We start from the raw sequence: 25124 nt of genomic DNA, 5'->3' as shown, positions 1-25124 counted from the left end.
CTCAGACACTTAAGATTCAAAAGGTGTCACCTGCGGAAATGGCCGAAAGAAGGAAGCAAGGACTATGTTACTACTGTGATGAAAAATATTCCCCGGGTCATAAATGCAAAGAGCCCAAGTTTTTTCAAATAGATGCCACTGACTACAGCTCCACCGAGGAAGATCCACCACTTGAGGAACCGGAGGCGATCGAAGAAGATAACCAAAAGGAGATTGTATCTGATGAACCAATTATTTCGCTAAATGCATTGGCAGGAATTTCTTCCCCTCAAACTCTCAAAATCAGGGGTTTCCTTAAACATCGCCCAGTAGTAGTCTTGATTGATAGTGGAAGTACCCATAATTTCATCCATCAAAAGATCGCTGAAGCAGCACATTGTTTTGTCCGGGCAGTTTCTAACTTCCAAGTCCAGATTGCAGATGGGGGCACAATGAAATGTGAAGGTCGCTGTGAAAATGTCAAACTTCAAATGGGGGATTATCAATTGAAAACCCACATGTTTGCAATACACATGGGGGGTTGCGACATTGTCCTAGGCGCGGAATGGCTCCGCACTCTTGGGCCAATCACAATGGATTTCCAGGAGTTATATATGAGTTTTAAGCAGAACAACTCCACATACCCTCCGTGGACTACAGGCGGGAGCCCCCTCTATCATCAGCTCGCATAGGATGGAAAAATTGTTAAAAAAGGGCCATCATGGAGTGGTAGCTCAATTTAATGCCATCCAGGTAGTCGACACCATGTCTCTGCCAATTCATCCTGAGATGCAACAGATTTTAAATAAACATCGGACGGTCTTTGACAAGCCTCATGAGCTTCCACCCTTGCGAGGGGAACATGATCATAGCATCACATTGGTTCCAGGGGCCCAACCCCCAAATGTGCGGCCATACAGATACCCATTCACCCAAAAGAATGAAATAGAAAAAATCATCAAGGAATTGTTGGAAGCAGGTGTCATTCGTCCCAGCATTAGTCCTTATTCATCCCCAGTGGTCATGGTCCTCAAGAAAGATGGGGAGTGGCGGATGTGTCCCGACTTCAGGGCCCTCAATAAGTTGACAGTCAAAGATAAATTTCCCATCCCGGTGGTTGACGATTTGCTGGATGAACTCAATAGGGCTCAATTCTTCACTAAGTTGGATCTTCGCTCAGGCTACCACCAAATTCGCATGAAGGAAGTCGACATTCCCAAGACGGCTTTTAGAATTCATGAAGGCCATTATGAGTTCCTGGTCATGCCATTTGGTCTCTGTAATGCCCCCTCTACTTTTCAGAGCCTTATGAATCACCTCCTCAAACCATATCTCAGAAAATTTGTCCTTGTCTTCTTCGATGACATCCTCATCTATAGTGGCACTTGGGCGGCACATCTTCAGCATGTAGATCTACTATTGCAACTGCTCCGCACGCATAAATTATTTGTCAAGATGTCTAAGTGTTCGTTTGGCATGGAAGAAGTTGAGTATTTGGGCCACATTGTGGGGCGTGAAGGTGTCAAGGTGGACCCCAAAAAGTTCCAGGCAATGCAAGAATGGCCTCAACCTAAGACCTTGAAAAGCTTGAGAGGATTTTTGGGTCTCACAGGCTATTATCGTAAATTTGTCCGCAACTATGGCCGCATAGCGAAGCCCCTAACTCAACTCCTAAAGAAAAATTCCTTCTTCTGGAATGAGGAAGCACAACAGGCATTTACCGCTCTCAAAACCGCCATGTGTTCCACTCCCGTCGTAGCACTACCTGACTTCACCAAATCCTTTGTCATTGAATGTGATGCTTCGGGTACAGGTATTGGAGCGGTCTTAATGCAGGAAGGGCGACCATTGGCCTTCACCAGCCAACAACTAAGTGGGAGGAATCTGGGCCAATCTACCTACGAGAAGGAAATGATGGCCATCTTACATGCAGTCGAGACTTGGCGACCTTACTTGTTGGGGCGACGTTTCCAAATCCGCACAGATCATCACAGTCTTAAATATTTTTTGGAGCAATGCCTATCTTCCCCACAACAAAATAAATGGTTAGCCAAAATGTTGGGATATGATTATGAGATCATTTACAAGAAAGGGAAAGACAACAGTGTAGCAGATGCATTGTCGCGCCAATTTGAGGAGGAAAGTACTCTGCTCGCAATTTCCCTCCCCATTCCAGACTGGATTGAAGAGGCTCACAAAGAATGGTTTTCACATCCCGGGCTCTCCCAACTCATTTCTCAATTGCAGGTAGATCCTAATTCCAGCAAGGGCTACTCGTGGCAGAATGATATTCTTCGCTACAAGGACAGAGTCGTAATATCACCAACTTCCACCCTCAAAAGTCGCATTTTGGCATAATTGCACTCATCTCCCATTGCAGGACATTCGGGCTTTCAGAAGACGTATGCTCGCACCAGAAGATCATTTTTTTGGACCGGCATGAAACAGGACATCCTTACTTTCGTAGCAGAATGTGACGTCTGTCAACGCCACAAAGGGGAAACCGTCAACACACCAGGCACATTACAACCATTGCCCATTCCGGCGTCAATTTGGACGGAGGTCTCCATGGATTTCATTACAGGTCTTCCAAAGTCTGGGAACAAGTCAGTCATCATGGTGGTTGTGGACCGACTGTTGAAGTATGCTCATTTATGCGCCCTACCCCAACCGTTTACACCAACTTTGGTTGCTCAAACTTTCATGGATCAAATCTTCAAATTGCATGGCATGCCCACTTCTATTGTGTCCGACCGCGACCCGATCTTCACCGGTAATTTTTGGCAGGAACTCTTCAGAATACAAGGCACTCAAGTCAAACTCAGTACTGCATATCATCCGCAAACAGATGGTCAAACCGAAGCCGTCAACAAATGTCTAGAAACCTACCTTAGGTGTTTCACTTCAGAAAAGCAACACCTTTGGGTACAGTGGTTACCTATGGCTGAATGGTGGTATAACACCAACTATCATGCCACCACCAAAATGACTCCCTATGAAGCAGTCTATGGTCAACTTCCGCCTTCCCCTACTTCTTATCTCACCGGGTGCTCCAAAGTACAAGCCGTGGATCAACTCCTACAACACCGCGCAACCATGCTCGCCCATCTGCGCGAGAATCTTCATCAAGCTCAGAACCATATGAAGCAACAGGCCGACCAACATCGCTCAGAGCGCCAATTTCAAAAAGGGGATCAGGTCTTTTTGAGGCTGCAACCATATAAGCAAACATCACTCAAAGACAAGGGTTGTCAAAAGCTCTCTCCAAAATTCTACGGACCATACCAAGTACTTCAGCGCATTGGAGAAGTGGCTTACAAGTTGGCTTTGCCACCTACAGCAAAAATCCACCCAGTTTTCCATGTATCGTGCCTCAAGAAAGTGATTGGGAACAATTGCCGAGTTCAAACCAGTCTACCTGAATTGGACGAAGAAGGGTCAATCTGGCTTCAACCTGAACAGGTTCTAGACACACGAGACAAGCACCTGTGCGGCCGCATGATTAAGGAGGTCCTCGTCAAATGGAAAGACACCTCTCCGGAAGATGCAACTTGGGAACCAACCACTATTCTTCAGCAGTTTCCGCAGCTTCAGCCTTGAGGACAAGGCTAGTCTTAAGGGGGAGGGCATGTTAGGGTCCCACCCTAACCCCCTTATTTATGTCATGGGATCACGTCATAGTCAAGAGTCAATAAAGCCCATATTAATATTTGTAAGTGGTTAACCCGCAATTAATGACGGGACCACAGTTAGTTGCAAATGGGCGGTAGTATTAGATAGATGGTAAATGGGCGGTAGTATTAGATAGATGGTATTAATAAAACCCACGGTATTGGCCCGTGGTATTGCATGTATGAGTCATATATAAAGGATAGAGACTCCCTGCGAGGAGTATCGTGTCTTGTTTTTGTAATCGAGCTCTGCTCTATTAGAGGTTGCCCCCTCGAAGAGGCCTATGAACATTTCTCTCTGAATAATAAAATCATTGCTATTCTGTGTTCTGGGTATCTTTTCTTCGCATATTCTGTGTTCTGGGTATCTTTTCTTCGCATATTCTGTGTTTGGGTATTACTTTGCAGGTTAAGAGCATAACAACTAGTCTAGATTTATCTTAACTCAAATTATCAAGAATTTGATCCTTCAAGGTGCAAACTCTTTTTTGAGTGCAAACTTGAGGAAAGTTTTACACCTCTAGATTTGATCTTTCTGGAATATATATATATATATATATATATATATATATATATATATAATTTATTTTTATTTTTATGTAATTTTTTAAGTCAACATCTCTTCTATATTGACACCGATCAACCTTGATCCATCTTCACTTTGAATGGAGTTAAGATGAATGATTTAATTATTAATAATAATAACTTGTAATTATAATTAATAATTAATAATTTTATTTTTAATTTTAATATCTTTATTTTATTTTTATTTTTTATATAATTTTAACCGGTCAAAATCTTTACATAACATATTTTTATCACATTTATCCTATACTCAAATGAAAATTACCTCATAGCATAAAAAAATTATAATATAAATGTTTATTATAAATATTACTTTAAGGGATATATTGTATACTCAAGTGAAAAGTACCTCATAGCATTAAAAAAATTATAACATGATTTTTTATTATAAATATTACTTTAAGTGATATATTGTAAGATATTAATGTTGATTTTATTTCTCAAGTAATTTATTTCATTCATAATATAATATAATTGAGTATTGCGAGGAGAGGATATAATTGAGTATTGGATTGCATTAAAAAATTATAACTTGATTTTTTATTATAAATATTACTTTAAGTGATATATTGTAAGTTATTGATGTTGATTTTATTTCTCAAGTAATTTATTTCATTCATAATATAATATAATTGAGTATTGCGAGGAGAAAATATAATTGAGTGTTAGGTTTCTTTTATATTTGTTTAAAATGATAATAATAAGTAAGGAGATTGGTATATTTGTTTACAATGATAATAATAAGTAAGGAGAATGGTAAGAGATAAGTGTTTGTTATTTCGAAAAAATATTATTGACTGTTGGTTTCTTTTATATTTGTTTAAAATGATAATAATAAGTAAGGAGATTGGTAAGAGATAAGTGTTTGTTTGAGGTTAGATTTATTAATGGTTAGGGAAAAATATCTTTTGATTATATATTTAAAATAAATATATTAATATTTAATCAATTTTTTTTAGACATTTGGTTTGAAATAGTAATTATATATATAATAAGTGATAAATTGTCTGGATTTAATGTGGATATTTGTCTTTTTATAAGTCATTTAATTTTTGAGAGACAGTAAATTTGGTTTGAAATTGTAATTATATATATATATTATAAGCGGTAAATTGTAAAGATTTAATGTGGGTATTTGTTTTTTACAAGTCATATTTAATTATCGAGAGACAGCGATGGAGAATAGAAGTAGTGTTAGGGTTTCGCTTTCTTTTTTTGGCTTTCTTCTGAGCGTTGTTATAGATCTTGAGCCATGGAGTGCAGGCGGTGGTGTCTCTCGCAGTTAACCAAGGTTGGCGAAGTCTTCACCCATCGTGTCGAATATGGATTGTATTGGACTCTGCAATTAGTGAATCGACACCCTCCTCAACATTATGTCGCGAAGGATCTACAGGGAATGTACGGGTGCGGCACTATGGAAGCCCCTCCAAATTGCGCCCGCTCGGAGGTAAACCTCCAACCTGAGAGGGTTTACGAGGGACCCATAAGTTTTGATTCAATGAAAGTCGTGAATGGAGGAAGAGGACAAAGCTCGATCCTCCACAAATTTTCTTTGGTGGCGGCATGGCCCGCATGGGTTGGTTGCGATAGGCATGCTCCAAGGGGATGATCAGAGGGCTCTTCTCACCAATTGAAGGGATCTCAGGTGAATATATCGATGAAGCAATCCCCAGGGGTTGTTCTGGGATTTGCAGTTATGGAGAGGCCTGCATACAGGCCTTGAATTTGACGCCCTGTGGGACGTATTTTTGATTTTAGGACGTATTTGACGGCAGCAAAAAAATCTTCCACGTCAAACCTGACGTGCGATATACTTTTCCAATCCGTCATTTTGACGTCCACTTTCATAAAGAAAACGTAAATATTTATAATATCTGTAACCGGGAGTATGGGTCTGGATTACGTTCACCACCGGGAGTATGGGTCTGATGATGGTACAGTTGAGATTTTCGGAGTTTCTGACCATAAACAATTCCGGTCATAAACCAAACGTCCGTCAATATAAACGGTGACAGAGATGGTGGGATCGAACAGCCCTGGCAACAGGTTCAACGACTCTGCAATAGGGATAAGGGTTGCCGATTCCGCGTGAGAAGAGTTTTGACATGTGAGCCATCATTTAATAGCACTTTATCTTGGAATTTCTAATTCGTTGCAACTGCAGGCAAAGGAGAATAATTCGTGGCAATTGCAGCAGGTTCAGACAGGTTAGTGGTAGTTGACAGGCGCATCAGGCGCATCGAAAATTTCACCGCTGCCAAATGGTATTGAATTATTTCCCACTAAACCTGCTATAATACGTGCTAATTGACAGGAGCCTTGAGGATTTCAATGCCACGAAGAGTCATGGAATTTGGACAGGTGAGTGCTATATTAATCGCTTTCGTCTTCTATGTTACAACATGCCCAAATCAGCGAAGGGAAGTAAAATTATCAGGACTGAGCAAGGGGACTATCGAAGCTACAGCGAGGTCAGTTTTAGTCTCAGAAGGGAATGCATGCATGATGAGTATCCCTTAATATTTTCATTATTTCTCAGCGGAAATATAATAACCCATGATTGAAGCTTCTCTGGTTTAATCAATCATTCACGATATTGAAACTTTCGGAAACCCACAAGAAAATTATTTTCTGCAATTGTTTCTTTATCAATATACTGTCTGACCTTTTGTGTGTTTCAAGCGTAAGGGAAACGTACTGGGAACAGAAGCAGCCACAAACGAAGTGTTAAGATCCCCATCAACCTTTCTGTAGAGCACTTGGCTTCTCTGGAGGCAACCATGGTTACCTGTATGTATTTTCTCTGTCAACGATCCTTGTTCCAACTTCCAATGTTTCATTGCTGAAAGCCATTAAAGTCGAAATATTTTATATCTCAATCCCCATTCTAAACTGCAGGGGAGCTAGATTCAAACGCGGATGAAACTAGTATCGACACCGACATTGAAACCGTTTTTGAACCGGTATGCATATCCTTGGTCTCTGCATTTCCTGGGTTTTATTTTATTTAGATAATGAGTTTAAAAATTCCATTGCGGCAGGTTAATAATCATGGTGGATTATACTGTTCACCATTATATGGAGGCCCTGGGGGCAGTTTCTGGAACGACGGGACATATTCAGGCATTCGTCGTATAACCGTGATAGTAAATGACCGAACAGTAACTGCACTACAACTCGATTATGGTGTCGAGGGAGATATCAATGTGAAGGATAGAGATTTCCGGGGAGTTTATCATGGAGGCCAATTCGGTATTAAAATAGTGGTAAGTCACAACTGCATCCTCATGAATTTATAAGTTCAGGAAGAGTACATGGATTGTACCGTGCTTGCACTGAACTATCCTGAAGAATTTGTCACTAAAATCAGCGGCTATTATGGCCCTATTTGGTTCTGGCAGCCTGGAATTTGACGTCCTGTGGGACGTATTTTTGATTTTAGGACGTATTTGACGGCAGCAAAAAAATCTTCCACGTCAAACCTTGTGTACCGTAAAGCATTGTGTACCACGGCTACTGCAGCACAGCTGGTCCGGTGGTGACGTGGTCCCTGGTCATTGTTTATATATTGCATATCAAAACTCATCTGGTGTACCGTAAAGCATTGTGTACCACGGCTACTGCAGCACAGCTGGTCCGGTGGTGACGTGGTCCCTGGTCATTGTTTATATATTGCATATCAAAACTCATCTTGAACAGATTCAGATAAAAAATATGTTGGAAAGTCCTTTCTTCTCATTGATGGTGATGAAAGCACTAATCGAAACTTAGAGCAACACCTTGTTATTTATGCAACATATTTAGAGTCAAAGGCTCTTGGGCGGGACCCTCTCATTTTTACAACATTTTACAACTTTGCAGGATTCGAACTTGGGTGGGGTGTGAAAACCATCCACCCCAGCCATTACATCATGCACGTCATGTGCTATAATAACTGTTTATTATTACATAACTTTTCTGTGTTTTCTCTAGATGATTTATTTATAGTCCAAGATTTATTTATAATTTCACTAGATAATTTATTTATAGTCCGTGGATTGTAAGTTTTTTGCAAAGATTTTATTGTTTAAATGGCCCCACCATAAATCTGAGCTATAAATATGATAGACTGCAAATCTGTAATTTCAATCTAACAAGAAACATTATAAACAACAGTGATTATCATCCTCCATTTGATGACTTATTATGTGTTGTGGAATAAATTTACAAAAATTATTAAAATAGAATTTTCTGTGACACTCACATATTTAGTTAAAACGTAAAACGAAGGATAAAAAAAATACAAAAACGTCATCAAATTTTTATTTGACAGCCAAAAAAAATTTGAAATTCCAGGCCTGCCTGCATACAAAAGGCATGCATCCTTTCCAAGGATTTTTTTAACTATTATTCCCTCTCTAATCTAGCCAAAAGAAAGGCAGAAATGAAAAAGAATCATTTCGTATATATTTTTTTGCATTAACAATCATATATTAATTTGCTGAAGTATGTGGTTCGTCATTCCACGAGAATTAATGTGCGGCAAGTGGAGACATCTGTCAAGCATGGTGAGAACGTCTTTGCCTGCACTAAATTACATTTGAGCTCTGAACTTATCCACCTCAAAATAAAATAAAAATAAAAAATTAGTACCTCATCATCCTTAAGTTTTTTTATCACATCAAGAGAATTAAAATGCATTCTGCATTCTAAGTGTCTATAATTTTCACACCAAGAGAAGTAAAATGGAGATGAGGTGGGAATTAGGGTGATCCATGAATTCTTTCTGTGCAAAGGTGCATTGAATCTAGACTGTGAATTGGGAGAGCATTCAATATGGACACTGGCCAAAACCCAGGTATGAGATATAACCTTGAGGTTCCGGAACCCATCTAAACCCAGGTATGAGATATAACCTTGAGGTTCCGGAGCTCGAGAAAGCAGGTATGAGATATAACCTTGAGGTTCCGGAGCTCGAGAAAGCTTAGTATGGTAGACATATCAACTAATGGAACTCCAGATGCATCTGATATGGATTTAGATGGTTTGACCTAGTGAGATAGTGAAATCCAGACAGCAATGGATAGCACTGTGATGAACCAGTTTTTACCAAGGCCCCTTCTCAACACATGATTATCACCAATACATAATTATCCTCGAGCAAATGGCCGAAAAATCAGTTAAATCCATACATCTCAGGAATGCATTTGGAATGGAAATATGCATGAATTTGGAATAGAAATATGCATAATCGAGAGGGCCGTGGGTGGATACCTTTTCCGCGACGATGCGATCTCCAACATCGAAGGTTGGATACATGGAGAGGGAAGGAATGCATCTGGGTTCTGCCACAAACGACCTGAAAATCAGGGATATAGCAACGGCCGCTGCAAGGGTCTTTGCATCATCTGAGCTTATATGAGCCCACCCAGGCAGCCAACTCAATCTCTCACTGCTACTCTTCTGCTCAACAGTCTCCGACCGTTTCTCTGTTTCCTTTCCCAGTAGGGCATTGTCTTCCCCTCCTCCGTCCCCTTGATCGTCGTTGCTCAAACCCTGGAAAGGAGGTGATGACTTAGGCATGGACATGGAAGCTCCCCCCATCGAAGAAAACCCCATAGATCCAGTCAAGGTAGGCAACGCTGTTGGGGTTTTGGTGAACGAATTCAGAGATACCGGAGGAGGGCTCTGAGAGCACAAGAAGTCCGGAACAAGTATTTTCCCCAACGACGCACGCCCTTCTTCGGTATTCTGCTTCTTCCATGATGGACAATACTCAAGCTTGCGCTCCTTCAATGCTGCCACGGCCTTCTTCGCCCATAAACCCTGACAGGGACTGTTCTTCTCATACACGGCCTCGGCCTTCTTCGCCCAGAAACCCTGACAGGGTCTTTTCTTCTCATATGACGACGATGATATCTTTCCAGCGCTCTGTAAGACTTTGCAAGCTCCAGCAACAGTAGCAGCGAACAATAAAGGGCAGGTGGGTGTCAATGGTAAAGCCATTTGTATCAATTTCCAAATCCAGCGAAGTAAAGGATGCAACTCTCTGTCTGGGTTTTAACAAGAAGCCAGCGAAAGCAACATTCAGAGATCCATTGCACAATTGCCGACCAAAATGTTCACTCGATCTGTGAATTGGATGTTCTAAGAACAATCCGAATCAATCCCATATGGCCTCCAAATGGCACACAACAATTCGATTTGCCTTCAAAAACGCAGGTTGGAATTAAACCCACAAAGAAATAAGTGCTGAGAATTGTATAAAGGGCAGCGAAGGATTGAATATTACAGAAGGGTATAGGATCTGCAGCGGAATCAGAGAGATTATGAGCAGAGAAAGAGCGCCGAACTCTCTCCCAACCTGGGAAGTAAGAAGAGTAGTGGGAAATTAGATTCTAATAGATCGATGGATGTGTGCTGCCAGAATCTTTCACGTCACGTTCCCTCCATTGTATATTCAGCAGTGTATTAATTTCTTATCAATTTCAAACTTCGACCTCGCCTTTTTGTGCGTGACGGGAATATTTTAATTGGCATTTGAGATAAATATTCAGGCAGCTGGTCTGAATCCCAAATTTTAGGTTTAGTTTATGGTTTGCGTCTTGGCATGGGCTTTGACTTGGGAACATCGTGCATCTGCTGCATGGATCCCAAATCTCAGCTTTAGTTTTTATGGTTTGCGTCTTGGCATGGCCTTTGAATCCGGCAATCATCCATCTGCTTTGGGAGATCTATGCGTGATCGCGTATTCTAACGAGGTGAAGGAGTTGCACGGAAAGTTATGGAAATTTTGGTTATATTTAGAGAAAATCCGGTGAGGATTTTTGTAAATTCAAATTATAGTTAAAATTTTAGGTGTTTTAGACGTTTTTGATGGTGTTGAATTCATTTCAACCGTGTAATTTTTAAACGAGGTGAAGGAGTTGCACGGAAAGTTATGGAAATTTTGGTTATATTTAGAGAAAATCCGGTGAGGATTTTTGTAAATTCAAATTATAGTTAAAATTTTAGGTGTTTTAGACGTTTTTGATGGTGTTGAATTCATTTCAACCGTGTAATTTTTAAGGAAAAATAATCACTAGTTAGTGACGGTGGTGTCTGTATAACCAAAAAATCTAGTTCCATCATGGAAGAAGCAAAATATGGGTTTAGTTCTGTTCCAACAATGGGTTTGGTTTTAGTTCTGTAATATGAAATTAATCGTTGGATTCCAACGAGGTGGGCAATATGGGTTTAGTTTTGTAACATGAAAATGTTTAATCGTTGAAAATTCTATAATTGAGTTAATTTATATTAAGATTTTAATAACTGGTAGAGTAGTTACTTTGGGAAGGTTTAGTTTTCATTCAGTTTTACGTTTAGATAGTATTTTATTAGTTGGGAAAATAAATTCTAGTTAATTGAAGAATATATAAATTAGATTTTAATTAAAAATTATCATTAATATTGTGGAAGATCATTTATTTATTTATTTATTTTTATTTTAATTATATTATCACATGAAAGTTACTTTCATTGAAGATTACCTTGTTAAAATAAATTCTAGTTAATTGAATAATATATAAATTAGATTTTAGTTAAAAATTATCATTAATATGGTGGATTTTTTTTTTAATTATATTTTTACATGAAAGTCATTCTAATTGAGGATTACCCTGTTAAAAAGTATTAGGTAAACTATATAATTTAATGTTCAAATTTCCATAAACTCGGTTGTATATATATTCTCATAAAATAATATATTAATTTATTATAAGAAGTTAAAATAATTTTTTTTAGATATTATGTTTGTTTTGTTAGAGAATATAGTAAACATTCTTATGAGTATTAGGTTGAATACAACTTGAGTTGGCCTAATGGTTAAGAACATGTGTTTCCTCCTCAGAGGTCACAGGTTCAAAATCGGAGGTGAAGAGTTGTATATCTTCATGTAGTCAAATCATTATGTGGAGGTGGGTCCCTTGTCCCACAAAAAAGGGGGTCTTATACACCAATTTGGTGTCTCGTGTGGCCGTGACCTTAAAATTGGATAATAATAATAATAATTAACCAGTCTAAAGCTATCTTAATTCCTGATCTACCAAACCTAAAGAGAGATCAAATCTCTTTTCACTCTAAAAGAGGTGTACACCTTAAGATTCACTTGTTAAAAAAATTCTATGTTAAAACAAAAATAACTTTAAACTAAAATAATAAGGTAAATCTGAGTTAGTCAAGTTATTGGTGATTTTTGAGCTTCAGGTTTATGATAATATATGGTATTAACCCTGAAGCGAACAAAGTTCATTCTTTAGATTAATTACTCCAGAAGACTTGGAATATAAAGATATCCATGAGGATACAATTTTTATATATTAAATGTATGAATAAGAATAATACAAATGAAAGTGAGAGGTCTGTTTATATACTATGTAGGTGCCTCTTCATAAAGAGTCATGTCTCATTAGACATGACTCTTCAACTTAATTATTAATTAACTAATCATTATTAATTATTATCATTTACATTATTTCATATATATTTATTCATAACATTGTCTTTCTCCTCAAAAAGCTTTGTCTTCAAAGCTTGATGATGAAGGCTTGATCTCTTTTTTCTGTTTCAGATGTTTTCTTGTCTTGGAATTGTCATCTTCGTCGAAGAAAGACGATATGATTCTCTAAGTGACAAACAAAATTGTCGCACCGACAAATGATCAGACCATCCTAGATTAATCTTCTGTGGAATATTCTGATCATTGGAATTTTGTAACGACTTGTCATCATAGACTGGATTTAGGTTACATTACTATTCTCTGGGACATCAACGTGTTGTCTCTATTCTGAATGGTCTTGATACGTAGCAACTTTGAGTTGTCTACTCTCATGATTCAGATGTCTATAGGGAACTTTTTTGGATTGACTTTCGCTTATTAAGTGTGTGGAAATTTTTTTATTTACTTTAGGTGACGATGTTGTTGAGTTGGTTACATAACCTTCACTTGGGGTGTTTATCATCTAAACTGCAACATCTAAATGCGTCTTTTTTTCAACTAGGTTGCATTCTTCTTGAGTTATGATATTCACAGGTTCGGTATTCATTCCCTTATCTTCAACTTGGGTTGTTACGACTAGAGATTTCAATACTTCTTCTTGAGTAAATTGTTCTAACTTGTTTTCTAATGCTTTCTTATCATCTTTAAGTTTCTTAATTTGAGTGAGTAGGTTTTGATTATGGTTTCTCAAACATAAAAGTTCTTTGGTTTCTGATTCATCAACCTTATTTTCAATGTTTTGACTTTTAAGTTTTTCATCTTTTAGATCTCTGATTTGTTCTAATAAATTTTTATTAAGGTTCTTTAAATGTAAAGTTTCATCTTCTTGTTCTGATAAGTGCTTCTTGAGTTCTTTCTTTGTGACCTTAGTCTTCTTCACTTGTGCAAGTAATTTTTCGATGTGGTCCTTGAGGCGAGAGATTTCTTCATCATTTTCCATTACTTCTTTGTAATGCATATCCACAAGATTTTTATGTTCGTGTTGTAACAATTTATTGTTTTGCCGAAGTTTGGTTATTTTGTCTTTCTCTTGATCTTCTAGCTGCAATTTCTTGGTACACTGGATTACATCGTTTGGTAGGAGTGATGATGGGCTTTCAACTTGCAATGTGGATTTTGTTTTCTTCATTTCCTTATTAAAATCAGCATGTCCTCATTTATATATTGCGATTAATTGTCCTATATCTCTTGCGATTAATTGTTTTTGTGCATCACTTAGATATTTGACTAAGGTAAAAGTTTTGTAACATTTCTGCAAACAACGTTTTGATTTCTAAATGACTCTTGACAATTAGGATATCCTTCTAAACAAAAATGACATATTGAAAAGAAACCATTGTTCTTTGTGGAAATCATCTTTTTACTTCCTTTTTTTTTTAATTTAAGTAATTAATTTTATTATATATAACTCTCTTCCCCCCTTTTTTTTTATTTTTTTTATTTCCCTCTTTTTTTATAGATTTTTTTTTTTAACCAGATTTTAATATATATATATATATAGATGGGGTATAAATAAATAAAAAATTGTCTATTTTTGAATTATTTTTTTAAAATTGTATGCATGTATATGTATTTTTTTATATAAACTTTTATATATATATATATATATAAAATTTTTAATCTTTTTTAAAATTAATTGAATTAAATTAATTAATTATATAATTTAATAATTTAATTAAGATGTACGATGTGGTCATGTCTTTTGACCGACTGACATGTCGTGGCCGGGGACACCATGATTGGTTGCAAAGTGGATGGACGAGGTCAATCGCTACAAAGAGGAAGAAAGTATGGGACCTGATGAGTGACGGTGGACAACTGTGACGGCAGGCAGGGAAACAACGAGTGACAATGATAGAAAAGAAATCCGGCAAGTGTTTCGGTTGGCACTAAGGGTGGTTTTGAAGTGGAGGCTTTCGGCAGCAACAATGGAAAGGTCGCAGCCAGCGGTGGTGACGCTCGAAGGTTATGACAACAGCAAAAGAAGTTTGGTGGACGGTGGAATTAAATGGTAGGGGTTGGAAAATGCAATGGCTAACAATGATTACAACAACAATTGATGTGGTCACTACCACGGGCGGCACCTACCGCAGTTCTGGTGGGCGTCGTCGTCTCGACAGGTACATTTTTTTTTAATAATCTTTTTTTTATTTTTTTTCTTCTTTTTTTTCTCAATAATTTTTTTCTTCCCATTTTATATATATATATATATATATATATATATGAATTCGTGTATATATTTTTTTTCCAATTCTTTTTTCTTTTAAATGTTAATTTAAAAAAAATAAAAATCCATATATATATATATATATATATATATATATTCTCCCTTTTTTGGGGTTGATTTTTTCTTTAATATAACCTCTTTTCTTTTTCTTTTTTCTTTTTTTAAATGGCCAAAGGACTAACAACATGCTGAAGAAACTCCAAAACTAGTAGCGAAACTCTAGAATCACAACGACATCAAAGTTGACGACAAGTTGTTGGCCAAAGGGCAGATCAGACGAAGCTCTGATACCAAATGAAGTGAACAAAGTTCCTTCTTCAGATTAATTACTCCAGAAGACTTGGAATATAAAGATATCCATGAGGATACAAATTTTATATATTAAATGTATGAATAAGAATGATACAAATGAGAGCAAGTGGTCTGCTTATATAGTATGCAGGGGCATCTTCATGGAGAGACATGTCTCATTAGACATGACTCTTCAACCTAATTACTGATTAACTAATTATTATTTATTATCATTTACATTATTTCCTATATATTTATTCATAATAGACCCATGGTTGATCCAAGTAGATATTGGTGGCCACCCTCCTATTCCACTTGGACCCCCAACACTCTCTCTTTCATCTTTTTAGTTTCCTTAATTGTAGCACAATTTACTATTTTTGGCATTTTTTGGGTGCTGAACTTCCAGAGCCATTTTGAGGCTCTCAACGATGTTTTTAGGGAAAATGGAGAGATTAAAAAAGTCTCAAATATGTATATTTATTTATTTTCGACCTAGTCTTCGATATCTTCGAAACGATGTATTATGATAGCTAAATGGAGATCGTATGCCAAAGTTACGACCCCAGAAAATTGATGTAACAATTTACCCAAACAGGGCCCACGGTTTTGGTGCTTCATCTCCTAAGGTTAGGTTTACGGATGTTTAGGGTTTTCCATTTTTCTCAATAATAATTAGGCCTTGGAGCCTCATTGTAACACAGAGTTCAGAGGCATGTAGTCACCACATCTCTTCTTAGAGATAAGCTACCATCACCCAAGCTAGTTTACTTCTATTCTTTTTGTAAGCATATTTCAGTATTCTAATATTAATGAAATGAAGTGTTATTTATGTTGCATCTCTATATTTATGGTTATTTCTGTAATTTGTTGTGTTCATGTTTAATTTCGGATCAGTGGTATCAGAGTGGTCTACTCGTTCTATGTTTTTCTTTGCATGTCCCCAGCGAGGTCAAGGTATAAGGAGTTAGGGGCTTGATCTGGTTGAATCTTTGCAAGACCAGCCTCACAAACCCCGACAGCCTCCCATGGCGAAAGAAAAGAAAGACGAGGGGGTAGGAGATCCTTTCAAAATATTTCTTGAGGAAGCCCTCGAGTGACAAAGGAGCACAATGATGGATAACTTTGCTTAGATCCTTCGATGACTACCCACACGCGACGCATCTTCATCCAGCAACCACTCTGGAGGCACCAATCCTTTTAAGGTACAAGTTAACTTTGATATTCCCATATTTGAGGGCCAGATAAATGCAGACGCCATAGATAAATGGTTGAATATGTCGGAAGGATATTTTTTAGTTCATGACTTTTTCAATCGGGAAAATATTACTTTTTTCACTTCTCAAAGCCACCCCACACGTCAAGGACTAATGGGAAACCTATTATGAACAAAAGGACAAGAGTGAATCCTCACTATTTTTAGCCGCACCCACTTGGGATTCTTTCCGAGACGCCATCAAGGAACAATATTAGCCTTTCGGAAGCTATGAAGATAAATACATAAAGTGGACCATGCTACAGCAGGGAAGAGACCAAGATGTGACGGAGTTCACAAATGTTTTCCATACCCTCCGCACAAAATTAGGTATCAAGGATTATGATCAGCATTTGGTACTCAAGTATCATGGATGTCTACACAACTACATCCAGGATGAGATGGAATTCCTGGACATCTCGCTCAGCATAACATACCGATACACTGTCAAGATCGAGTAGAAGTTTAAACAGAAGAGTCGAGACTTTGGATCTGTGAATCCGAAGCAAGGAAAAGGTGCCCCCAAACCCCAAAGCAAAGGTCAAAGCCAAGACGGGGCAACCCAGGATAACTCATCGAAGCTGTAAGCAAAGAAAAACGCCACGAAGCCAAATAAGGACACGGGAAAATGGTGTGAGTTCCATAAGAGCTCCACTCACAACACAAGTGACTGTCGGGCCAAGCAGTCACTGGTGGCGGAGCTAAAGACTTCTAAATCAGACACAGGTTCTGACTCTAAATCAGAACCCGACAAGTGGAATGACAAAGTGAAGCAAATCATTGAAGCGGAGCCTAGTGCCACAGTGGCCACCACCAAGATCTAGAAAGATGAGCATGAAGATCCAAGGAGGGGGGACGCCTCTTCCACCCACAAACGTGGGTGAAGGGTTCTCCGTTATAGTTCATTGTCAACAGTGGGAGCCAAAAAAACCTCATTTCAACAGATTTCATGAAGCAGTTGGGCCTACCGATGACAACGCATCCGCAATCGTACACCATCAGGTGGCTTCACTAGGGATGAGATCTCTACGTCAGCCAACAGTACCACCTTCCCTACAGCATCAAGTCCTTCACGTACGAGGTAATGTGTGATGTTTCTCTTCTTGAAGTTTGTGATGTATTATTAGCACAAACATACTTGTGGAAGCAACATGTTGTATATGATTCTAGACCTCTCTTTGTGATTATTACTTTGGGCAATAAGTTGTACAGGGTACTAGAGGTGGCACCGCTTACCGCCATCTCTTTGATCACTGCAAAGAAATGCAGTAAGATTATTTCTCAGACTAGGAAATATGTTTTCTTTATGATACACCCTCAAGGTAGGAAGAAGGTTGTGGCCACGACTTCCAGACAGGGCTCCACCGCAAAACAACCAAAGATGGACAAGGTCGTGGAGGAGTATAAGGACATTTTTGCCTCACTTACGGGGGTACCTATGCACTGTCAGGTCAAGCACTCCATCGATCTAACCTTGGGCGCGCCACTACCCAATGGATTGATCTATCGATGCTCTGTTCTAGAGAACGATGAGATCAAGAGGTAGATTCAGGAGTCATTGCAGAAAGGGCACATCAAGCCAAGCTCATCACCCCATGGGAGCCTGATTGTATTGGTACAGAAAAAGGACGGGACTTGGAGACTCTGTATTGACTATCGAATGTTGAACAATATCATTGTCCAGAATAGGTACCCAATCCCACTGATTGATGACCTTCTGGACCAGCTCAAGGGGCCCAAATATTTCAACAAGATTGACTTGAAGTCCGACTATCACTAGGTGCCTATCAAACCCTCTGATGTGTGGAAGATTGCCTTCAATCCAAGGAGGGCCTTTTCGAATGGTTGGTAATGCCTTTCGCATTGACGAATGCCCCAACAACCTTCATGAGATTGATGGACGACATATTACGACCCTTCACCAATGCATTCATGTTGGTGTATTTAGATGACATATTGATCTTTAGCTAGAGTTGGGAAGAGCACCTCCACCATATTCAACAAGTCCTTCAAACCCTATAATAACACAATTTGTGTGCCAATTTAGAGAAATGCACTTTTGGCATGACCCAGGTTCAATATCTAGCGTACACCATTGATGAGTAGGGTGTGAATGTGGACCCAACCAAGATTCAAGACATTCAGGATTGGCCATCCCCAACCACTCTAATAGAGCTCCATGACTTTCAGGGTCTTGCCAATTTCTACAATAGGTTCATGTTGGGGTTCTCTCATATCACTTGGCCTTTAAGTCAAGTCACTAAGGGCAGAGCAAAAGCAAAGTTTTTTTGGTCTGAAACCCAATAGAAGACGTTTTTCGAGTTTAAGCATCGCCTCTACTCTACACCAATGCTCACATTTTCAGACCTCCAACAACCATTTGAGATTGAGACAAATGCCTCTGACTATGCTATTGGTACAGTTCTTACTCAGAAGGAGCATCCAGTGGCTTACCATAGTGAGACACTTTCAGACACAGTCTGAAAGTATCCCACTTACGACAAAGAAATGTATTCCATTGTGCAAGCCTGCCGTCAATGGAAGCACTACATTCTAGGGAAGGAAACGTGTTGATTTCGGGTATCATCGAATGTGCTCTGGACCTCAAATTTTGCAGGGAGGATTAGGCACATCTATTCCAAAGAACCGAGAAAGCATTTTGGGAAATTCCACCTAGAAACGATTTTATTAAAATAATTAATATTTTTTCTAATGGGACCCTAAGTCTAAACTTAGGAAATTAAAAATATTAATGGGTATTAATCTAATTATGGGTGTAACTTCTAGAAAAAGATGAGGATCAAGCTAAAATTATCTTAGCCATTGATTATCTTTTAATTTGGGTCGTTGAATTTCAACGAGAAGGTTATTTAAGGGAGCTTGAGGGTCATTTGGAAAACACATCGAGAGATCAAGAGATCGAATTTCTGAAGTGAGAAGTTCTGAGGAGGAAATTCTAATCGAGTAGATTTCTTGTAGTTGAGGGGCAGGGATAGTTGGGTTGGAGTATATTCTCTAGATCCCAAGATACATAGAAGAGAGAGGCAAAGAGACACAAGAGGAGTTGACGTTGAGCTGGAAGGGCCCACACAAATCTTGCCGCTGAGCCAAAAGGGCTCACACAGAGGCAACTAGTCACCCATGCAGAAGTCTGAGTTTTGCAGAAGGGCTGACATTTTTGAGCTGGGAGGGCTCGAAACTACTCCAGAAGGCAAGATATTTCCCAGTTTAGCTGACATAGAGCCTTAGAGAGATCCACACATCCCCACATAGTTACTGCACAGGGGGCACGTAGCTGTAGACAAGGGCAGTTGATTCAATTGTCAAAACAACCAGGATTTACCGGACAGAGTGAGGTAATCTCACAATTCTTCTCTGCCAATTGTATTTCTCTTTAACTGGATTGTCGAGAGGGCATCCAGAGTTGTATTCAAAAACTACTACTTAATAATATAAAACCCTGAGATATGTTGCATTGGTTTTCCCACATTGGGTTTTTCCAGGGACATTTGTCCAAAAATAACGGTGTCTATTGTGTTGTATTTTGTTTCTTGCTCAGTCTCTTGTTTCCACATATAATTTAATTAAGTGAATGTTGCAATGTATGTATTATGATATTTTCCATAGGAAACTGCAAGTAATTTGTTTAAAGGAATTTAACAAATAGGAGTAATATCATCAGTTCTTGCAGTAAGGATTCCGGTTGTGGAATTTTCACAAAATGATCACCCACATAGATCACCGACCCCTACAGGTCATACAAACACAAGGGAAGTTACAAAACAATCGCCATCAGAAATGGCCCACCTACGTGCAACAGTTCCATTTGAACATTAAGTATAAGAAGGGTAGCACCAATAATGTTGCAGACTGCTTCAGCCAACCACTAGTTATGGCGTTGATCACAGTGCTTGAATCCCGTGGGCATGAGACTTCGAGGTGGCCGCATCTTTACCAGAGAGATCCAAAATTCAACAACACATACTAGACACTCCTAGAAGGGAAGCAAGTTCCAAAATTTTCACCTTCAGGATGCACTGTTATGCCACTTGGGACACATCTGTGTTCCTTCAAGCGAGCGTGCCAAGATGATTTGGGAAGTGCACTATAGTCAGGTTGCTAGACATTTCGGAGTAGAGAAAACAGTGGCAGTATTGCAGAAGCATTTTTATTGGCCGAAACTTCGTCAGGATGTTGGGAAGTACATTAGATCCTGCACCGCCTATGTCGTTTCCAAACCAACCATTAAAAAACAAGTCCTATATACTCCTCTAGCTAATCCTAGTCGACCTTGGGAATCTATCTCCATGGATTACATGTCGGGCATTCCTTCTACTTAGCAAGGCAATGACTACGTTTTGATGGTCATCGACAGATTCTCTAAGATGGCCATCATGGCGGCCTACAAGAAGAATATCACAATAGAGGCCACTGCTAAGCTGTTCTTTGAGTGAATATGGGTACACTTTGGGATCCCACAGTCCATTGTCTTAGATTGAGACAACATATTCCTGAGTGAATTTTTGTCTCGTCCCTGGTCGATGCTGGATACAAAACTTACTAAGTCCACAACTTTCCATCCCCAAACTAATGGACAAATAGAGGTTGTCAATAGGATGATTGTACACTTTATGTGCATGTACAACTCAAAGCATCCACGCACATGAGATGAAAGCCTCCCCTATATCTAGCACAACTACAATAGAGCTCTCCACAGCTCAACAGGTCACAACCCCTTTCAAGTAGGGTTGGGATTTCAGCCATTATGTCCCATTGATGTGGCCATACCATTTGTAGCTACTCAGGCATATTCAGATCATGTTCAGTCCAACGCCGATAGGGCTAGTAGCTTCATTGAGCGCTTTCAACACATCTACCAACAGGTCCATGATATATTGGATAGAGCGAATGCTAAGTACAAGCAACATCATGGTCAACGTCGGGTGCCACACAAGTTCCAGGTGGGCGACAAAGTTTGGCTACATTTGCAGAAGGGGCACCTCACTAGACCCCATTGCAAGCTTCATCCGCTTTGATATGGGTCATACACCATCACCAAGTTTGTAGGGGACAATGCCTTCGAGCTCAACATTCCACCGTTCCTTGGTCTGCACTCAATGTTCAATGTAGTCTGCCTTCTACCATACTTTCCACCATTGTTGGACACATCCAACATTGCAGAACAACTCACACCAACAAAGCTATACCTAGACTACATGGAACAGACCACAACTAACTGGATCATGGACGCATAGATCAAGAACACTCACTGATAGAAGATCCAACTATATCGGGTTGTCAAAACGGGCCAAATCCTACACCAAGGCAAGTGGCTCACTAGGGACCAAATTCAATAGAAATTTCCCCATCTCATGGAGGCACTCAACGTAATGGGGACCATTGCTTCCTATGGGGGGAGGACAGACCCAGGTGGATGTTGGTGGCCACCCTCCTATTCCACTTGGACCCCCAACACTATCTCTTTCAGTTTTTTAGTTTCCTTAATTGTAGCACAATTTACTATTTTTGACAGTTTTTCGGGTCCTAAACTTCTGGAGCCGTTTTGAGGTCCTAAATGCCGTTTTTAGGAAAAACGGAGAGACCGAAAAAGTCTCAAAGAAGAAAACTTGGTTGTTTTCGGTGTACTCTTCAAGATATTCGAAATGAGGCATTATGATAGCCACACAGAGATCGTATTCTAAAGTTATGACCCCCGAGAAATTGATGTACCAATTTACCTAAGCAGGGCCCATGGTTTTTGCGCTTCATCTCCTAGGATTAGGTTTCTAGATGTTTAGGGTTTTCCATTGTTTCTCAATAATAAATAGGCCTTAGAGCCTCATTGTAACACAGATTTCAAAGACATGTAACCGACACATCTTTTCTCAGAGATAAGCTACCATCGCCCAAGTTAGTTTACTTCCATTCTTTTTGTAAGCATATTTCAATATTCTGATATTAATGAAATGAAGTGTTAGTTCTAGTGCATCTCAATATTTATGGTTATATCTGAAATTTCTTGCATTCCTATTTAAGTTCATATCAATGGTATTCATCTGGAATATAGCTTATTTAAAGGAGGAAATTAAACCAACCTAGCTCCCTCTGGGTGCTTGGTAGATCCAGAATTAAGATGGATCTAGGCTAGTTTTAACTCAAATTTATTTTAATTATTAATTATTAATTTTTATTTTTATCTTCTTTTATGTAATTTGTCAAATGTTTACAGGATAGGACATTACAACATCTCTTACATAGTAGGTTGGAGAGCGCCTCTCAATGCAACTAGTCTAGATTTATCTTAACCCAATTTATCAAACATTTGATCCTTCAAGGTGCAAAACCTTTTTTGAGTGCAAAACTTGAGGAAAGGTTTACACCTCTAGATTTGATCTTTCTAGAATATATATATATATATATATATATATATATATATTTGGTAAGTAAGCATTCACGGGGATTTGAACTAGTGATCTATCACAAAGAGTGCCTTAACAGTGCACCCATTCACCGTCAATGCAAAGTCCCGTGGGCATTTAAATTTTGAAATATATATTTTTTTTGGTAGGTAACCACCCATGTGGATTTGAATTAGTGACCTTTCACAAGGAGTGCCTTAACAATGCACCCATTCACCATCAATCCAAAGCGCCGAGATGAATATATATATCTATCTATATATATATAGATATAGATAGATACAGATATATATATATATATATATATATATATATATATATATATATATATATATATATATATACATACATATATATATATATATATATATATAATTTTATTTATTTTTATTTTTAAATAAATTTTTTAAGTAAAAATGTTTAGATAGTGTAACATAATAGGACATTACAACATCTCTTCTATATTGCGCTAGAGAGCGCTTCTCGACACATATATCGACCTTGATCCATCTTCAATTCGGATGGAGTTAAGATGAATGTAAGCTGGTAGTCTTGCATTCCATAATGGATTTCTTCAAGTGTTTAAGTAAGCTTCATCATAACAAATACCATGAGCTTGTAAACCACTAGAATTTAATAGTTTAATTTAAATTTATAATTTTATTGTTAAAATTATTGTTGTTTTTTTATTATTACAATTTTAATTATGGAGAGATCTACATTTTTAAATTTTAAATTTTATTTTGAACCAATTCAAAATATTTATGTTGACATTAGGACATTGTTGCCATATTGAACTAGAGAGTGTAGACTTAGTTATAAGATGATGTTTTTATTATAGCTATTACTTTCATAATGAAATAGTTACCAACCTAAATTTATCTTAACTCCAGATCTACCAAGAGTCGCCAGGGATCAAATCTCTTGAGGTGCAAATCTCGCGAGGGATCAAATCTTTTGATGTACAAACCTGTTTTAGAATGAAAAGAAATTTGCCTTTGGGTCGCTTGATAGATCCATAGTTAAGATAAATAGTCTAATTATTAATAATTGATAATTATTATTAGTAATTTTATTTTTTATTTTATTTTATAATTGTAATTATAATTTTATTTTTTATTTTATTTTATAATTGTAATTATAATTTTATTGTTATATAATTTTACCGGATGAAAATATTTACATAACATATCCTTATAATATTTATCCTATAACATTGTAAATATTACTTTATTACTTTCATATTATATGATAGTTAAATTTTTTTTATAGTTTTATAATGCTATTTTTAAGTAATATATTGTAAAGACATATTTACATAACATATCCTTATAATATTTATCCTATAACATTGTAAATATTACTTTGTTACTTTCATATTATATGATAGTTAAATTTTTTTTATAGTTTTATAATGCTATTTTTAAGTAATATATTGTAAAGACATTAATGTTGATTTTATTTTTCAAGTAATTTATTTGATTGATAATATAATATAATTGAGTATTGCGAGGAAAAAATATAATTGAGTGTTGGTTTCTTTTATATTTGTTTACAATGATGATAATAAGGAGGTGTTTGTTATTTGGGGAGGCTAGATTTATTAATTGGGAGGGAAAAAAATGTCTTTGGGTCACATATTTAAGATAAATATATTAATATTCTATTTAAAAAAAATTATTTAGTAAATTAGTAATTATATATATATAAAAGAGGTAAATTGTAAAGATTTAATGTGGGTATTTGTCTTTTATAAGTCATATTTAATTGTTGAGAGATATAGTGATGGAGAATATAAGTAGTGTTAGGGTTTTGTTTTTTTTTTTTTGCTTTTTTCTAAGCGTTGTCATAGATCTTGAGCCATGGAGTGTAGATGGTGTTTCTCGCAGTTAGCCAAGGTTGGGGAAGATGAGCCCATCTTCACCCATGGTGTCGAATATGAACTGTATTGGACTCTGCAATTAGTGAATCGACACCCTCTTCAACATTATCTTGCCAAGGATCTAGATGGAATGCACGGATGCGGCACTATGGAAGCCACTCCAAGTTGCGCTCGATTTGAGGTGAACCTCCAAGTTGTGAGGGTTTATGAGGAACCCAAGGTTTGATTCAATGAAAGTCGTGAATGGAAGAAGAGGACAAGGCTCGACCCTCCACAAATTTTCTTTCGTGGCGGCATGGC

At 37.8% G+C, this 25124-nt stretch overlaps 2 protein-coding genes across 3 annotated transcripts; one reads left to right on the top strand and one right to left on the bottom strand.

Annotated features, from left to right (window-relative positions):
* The first annotated feature begins 5983 nt into the window (after positions 1-5983).
* On the top strand, positions 5984-7811 carry LOC149144897 (uncharacterized). Of its 2 annotated transcripts, none has more exons than XM_089449546.1 (5): positions 5984-6442; positions 6550-6706; positions 6924-7025; positions 7134-7198; positions 7277-7811. In XM_089449546.1, exons 3-5 carry the CDS (start codon positions 7016-7018, stop codon positions 7532-7534), a joined length of 333 nt encoding a protein of 110 aa, XP_089305672.1. In that variant the 5' UTR covers positions 5984-6442; positions 6550-6706; positions 6924-7015; the 3' UTR covers positions 7535-7811. The 2 variants fall into 2 exon arrangements, with proteins under 2 accessions (XP_089305672.1, XP_089305671.1); XM_089449545.1 differs by having other exon boundaries at positions 6918-7025.
* A 1539-nt stretch (positions 7812-9350) lies between these two features.
* Positions 9351-10650, bottom strand: LOC149144896 (uncharacterized). Its single transcript, XM_089452301.1, has one exon. It carries the CDS (start codon positions 10218-10220, stop codon positions 9351-9353), a length of 870 nt encoding a protein of 289 aa, XP_089308427.1. The 5' UTR covers positions 10221-10650.
* Between the last annotated feature and the right edge of the window lie 14474 nt (positions 10651-25124).

The sequence above is a fragment of the Pinus tabuliformis genome, chromosome X, assembly GCF_031772625.1.
Source record: "Pinus tabuliformis cultivar Carrire ecotype Pingquan chromosome X, CPIR1, whole genome shotgun sequence".
Taxonomy (NCBI): Eukaryota; Viridiplantae; Streptophyta; class Pinopsida; order Pinales; family Pinaceae; genus Pinus; species Pinus tabuliformis.
The sequence above is the reverse complement of the archived record's forward strand: the minus strand, read 5'-3'. Positions and strand labels throughout refer to the sequence as shown.

Coding starts and splice junctions, on each gene's coding strand:
- LOC149144897 (XM_089449546.1), top strand. Junction 7,199..7,276: donor TTGAAACCGTTTTTGAACCG/GTATGCATATCC, acceptor CCATTGCGGCAG/GTTAATAATCATGGTGGATT.
- LOC149144896 (XM_089452301.1), bottom strand. CDS start 10,220: ATGGCTTTACCATTGACACCCACCTGCCCTTTATTGTTCGCTGCTACT.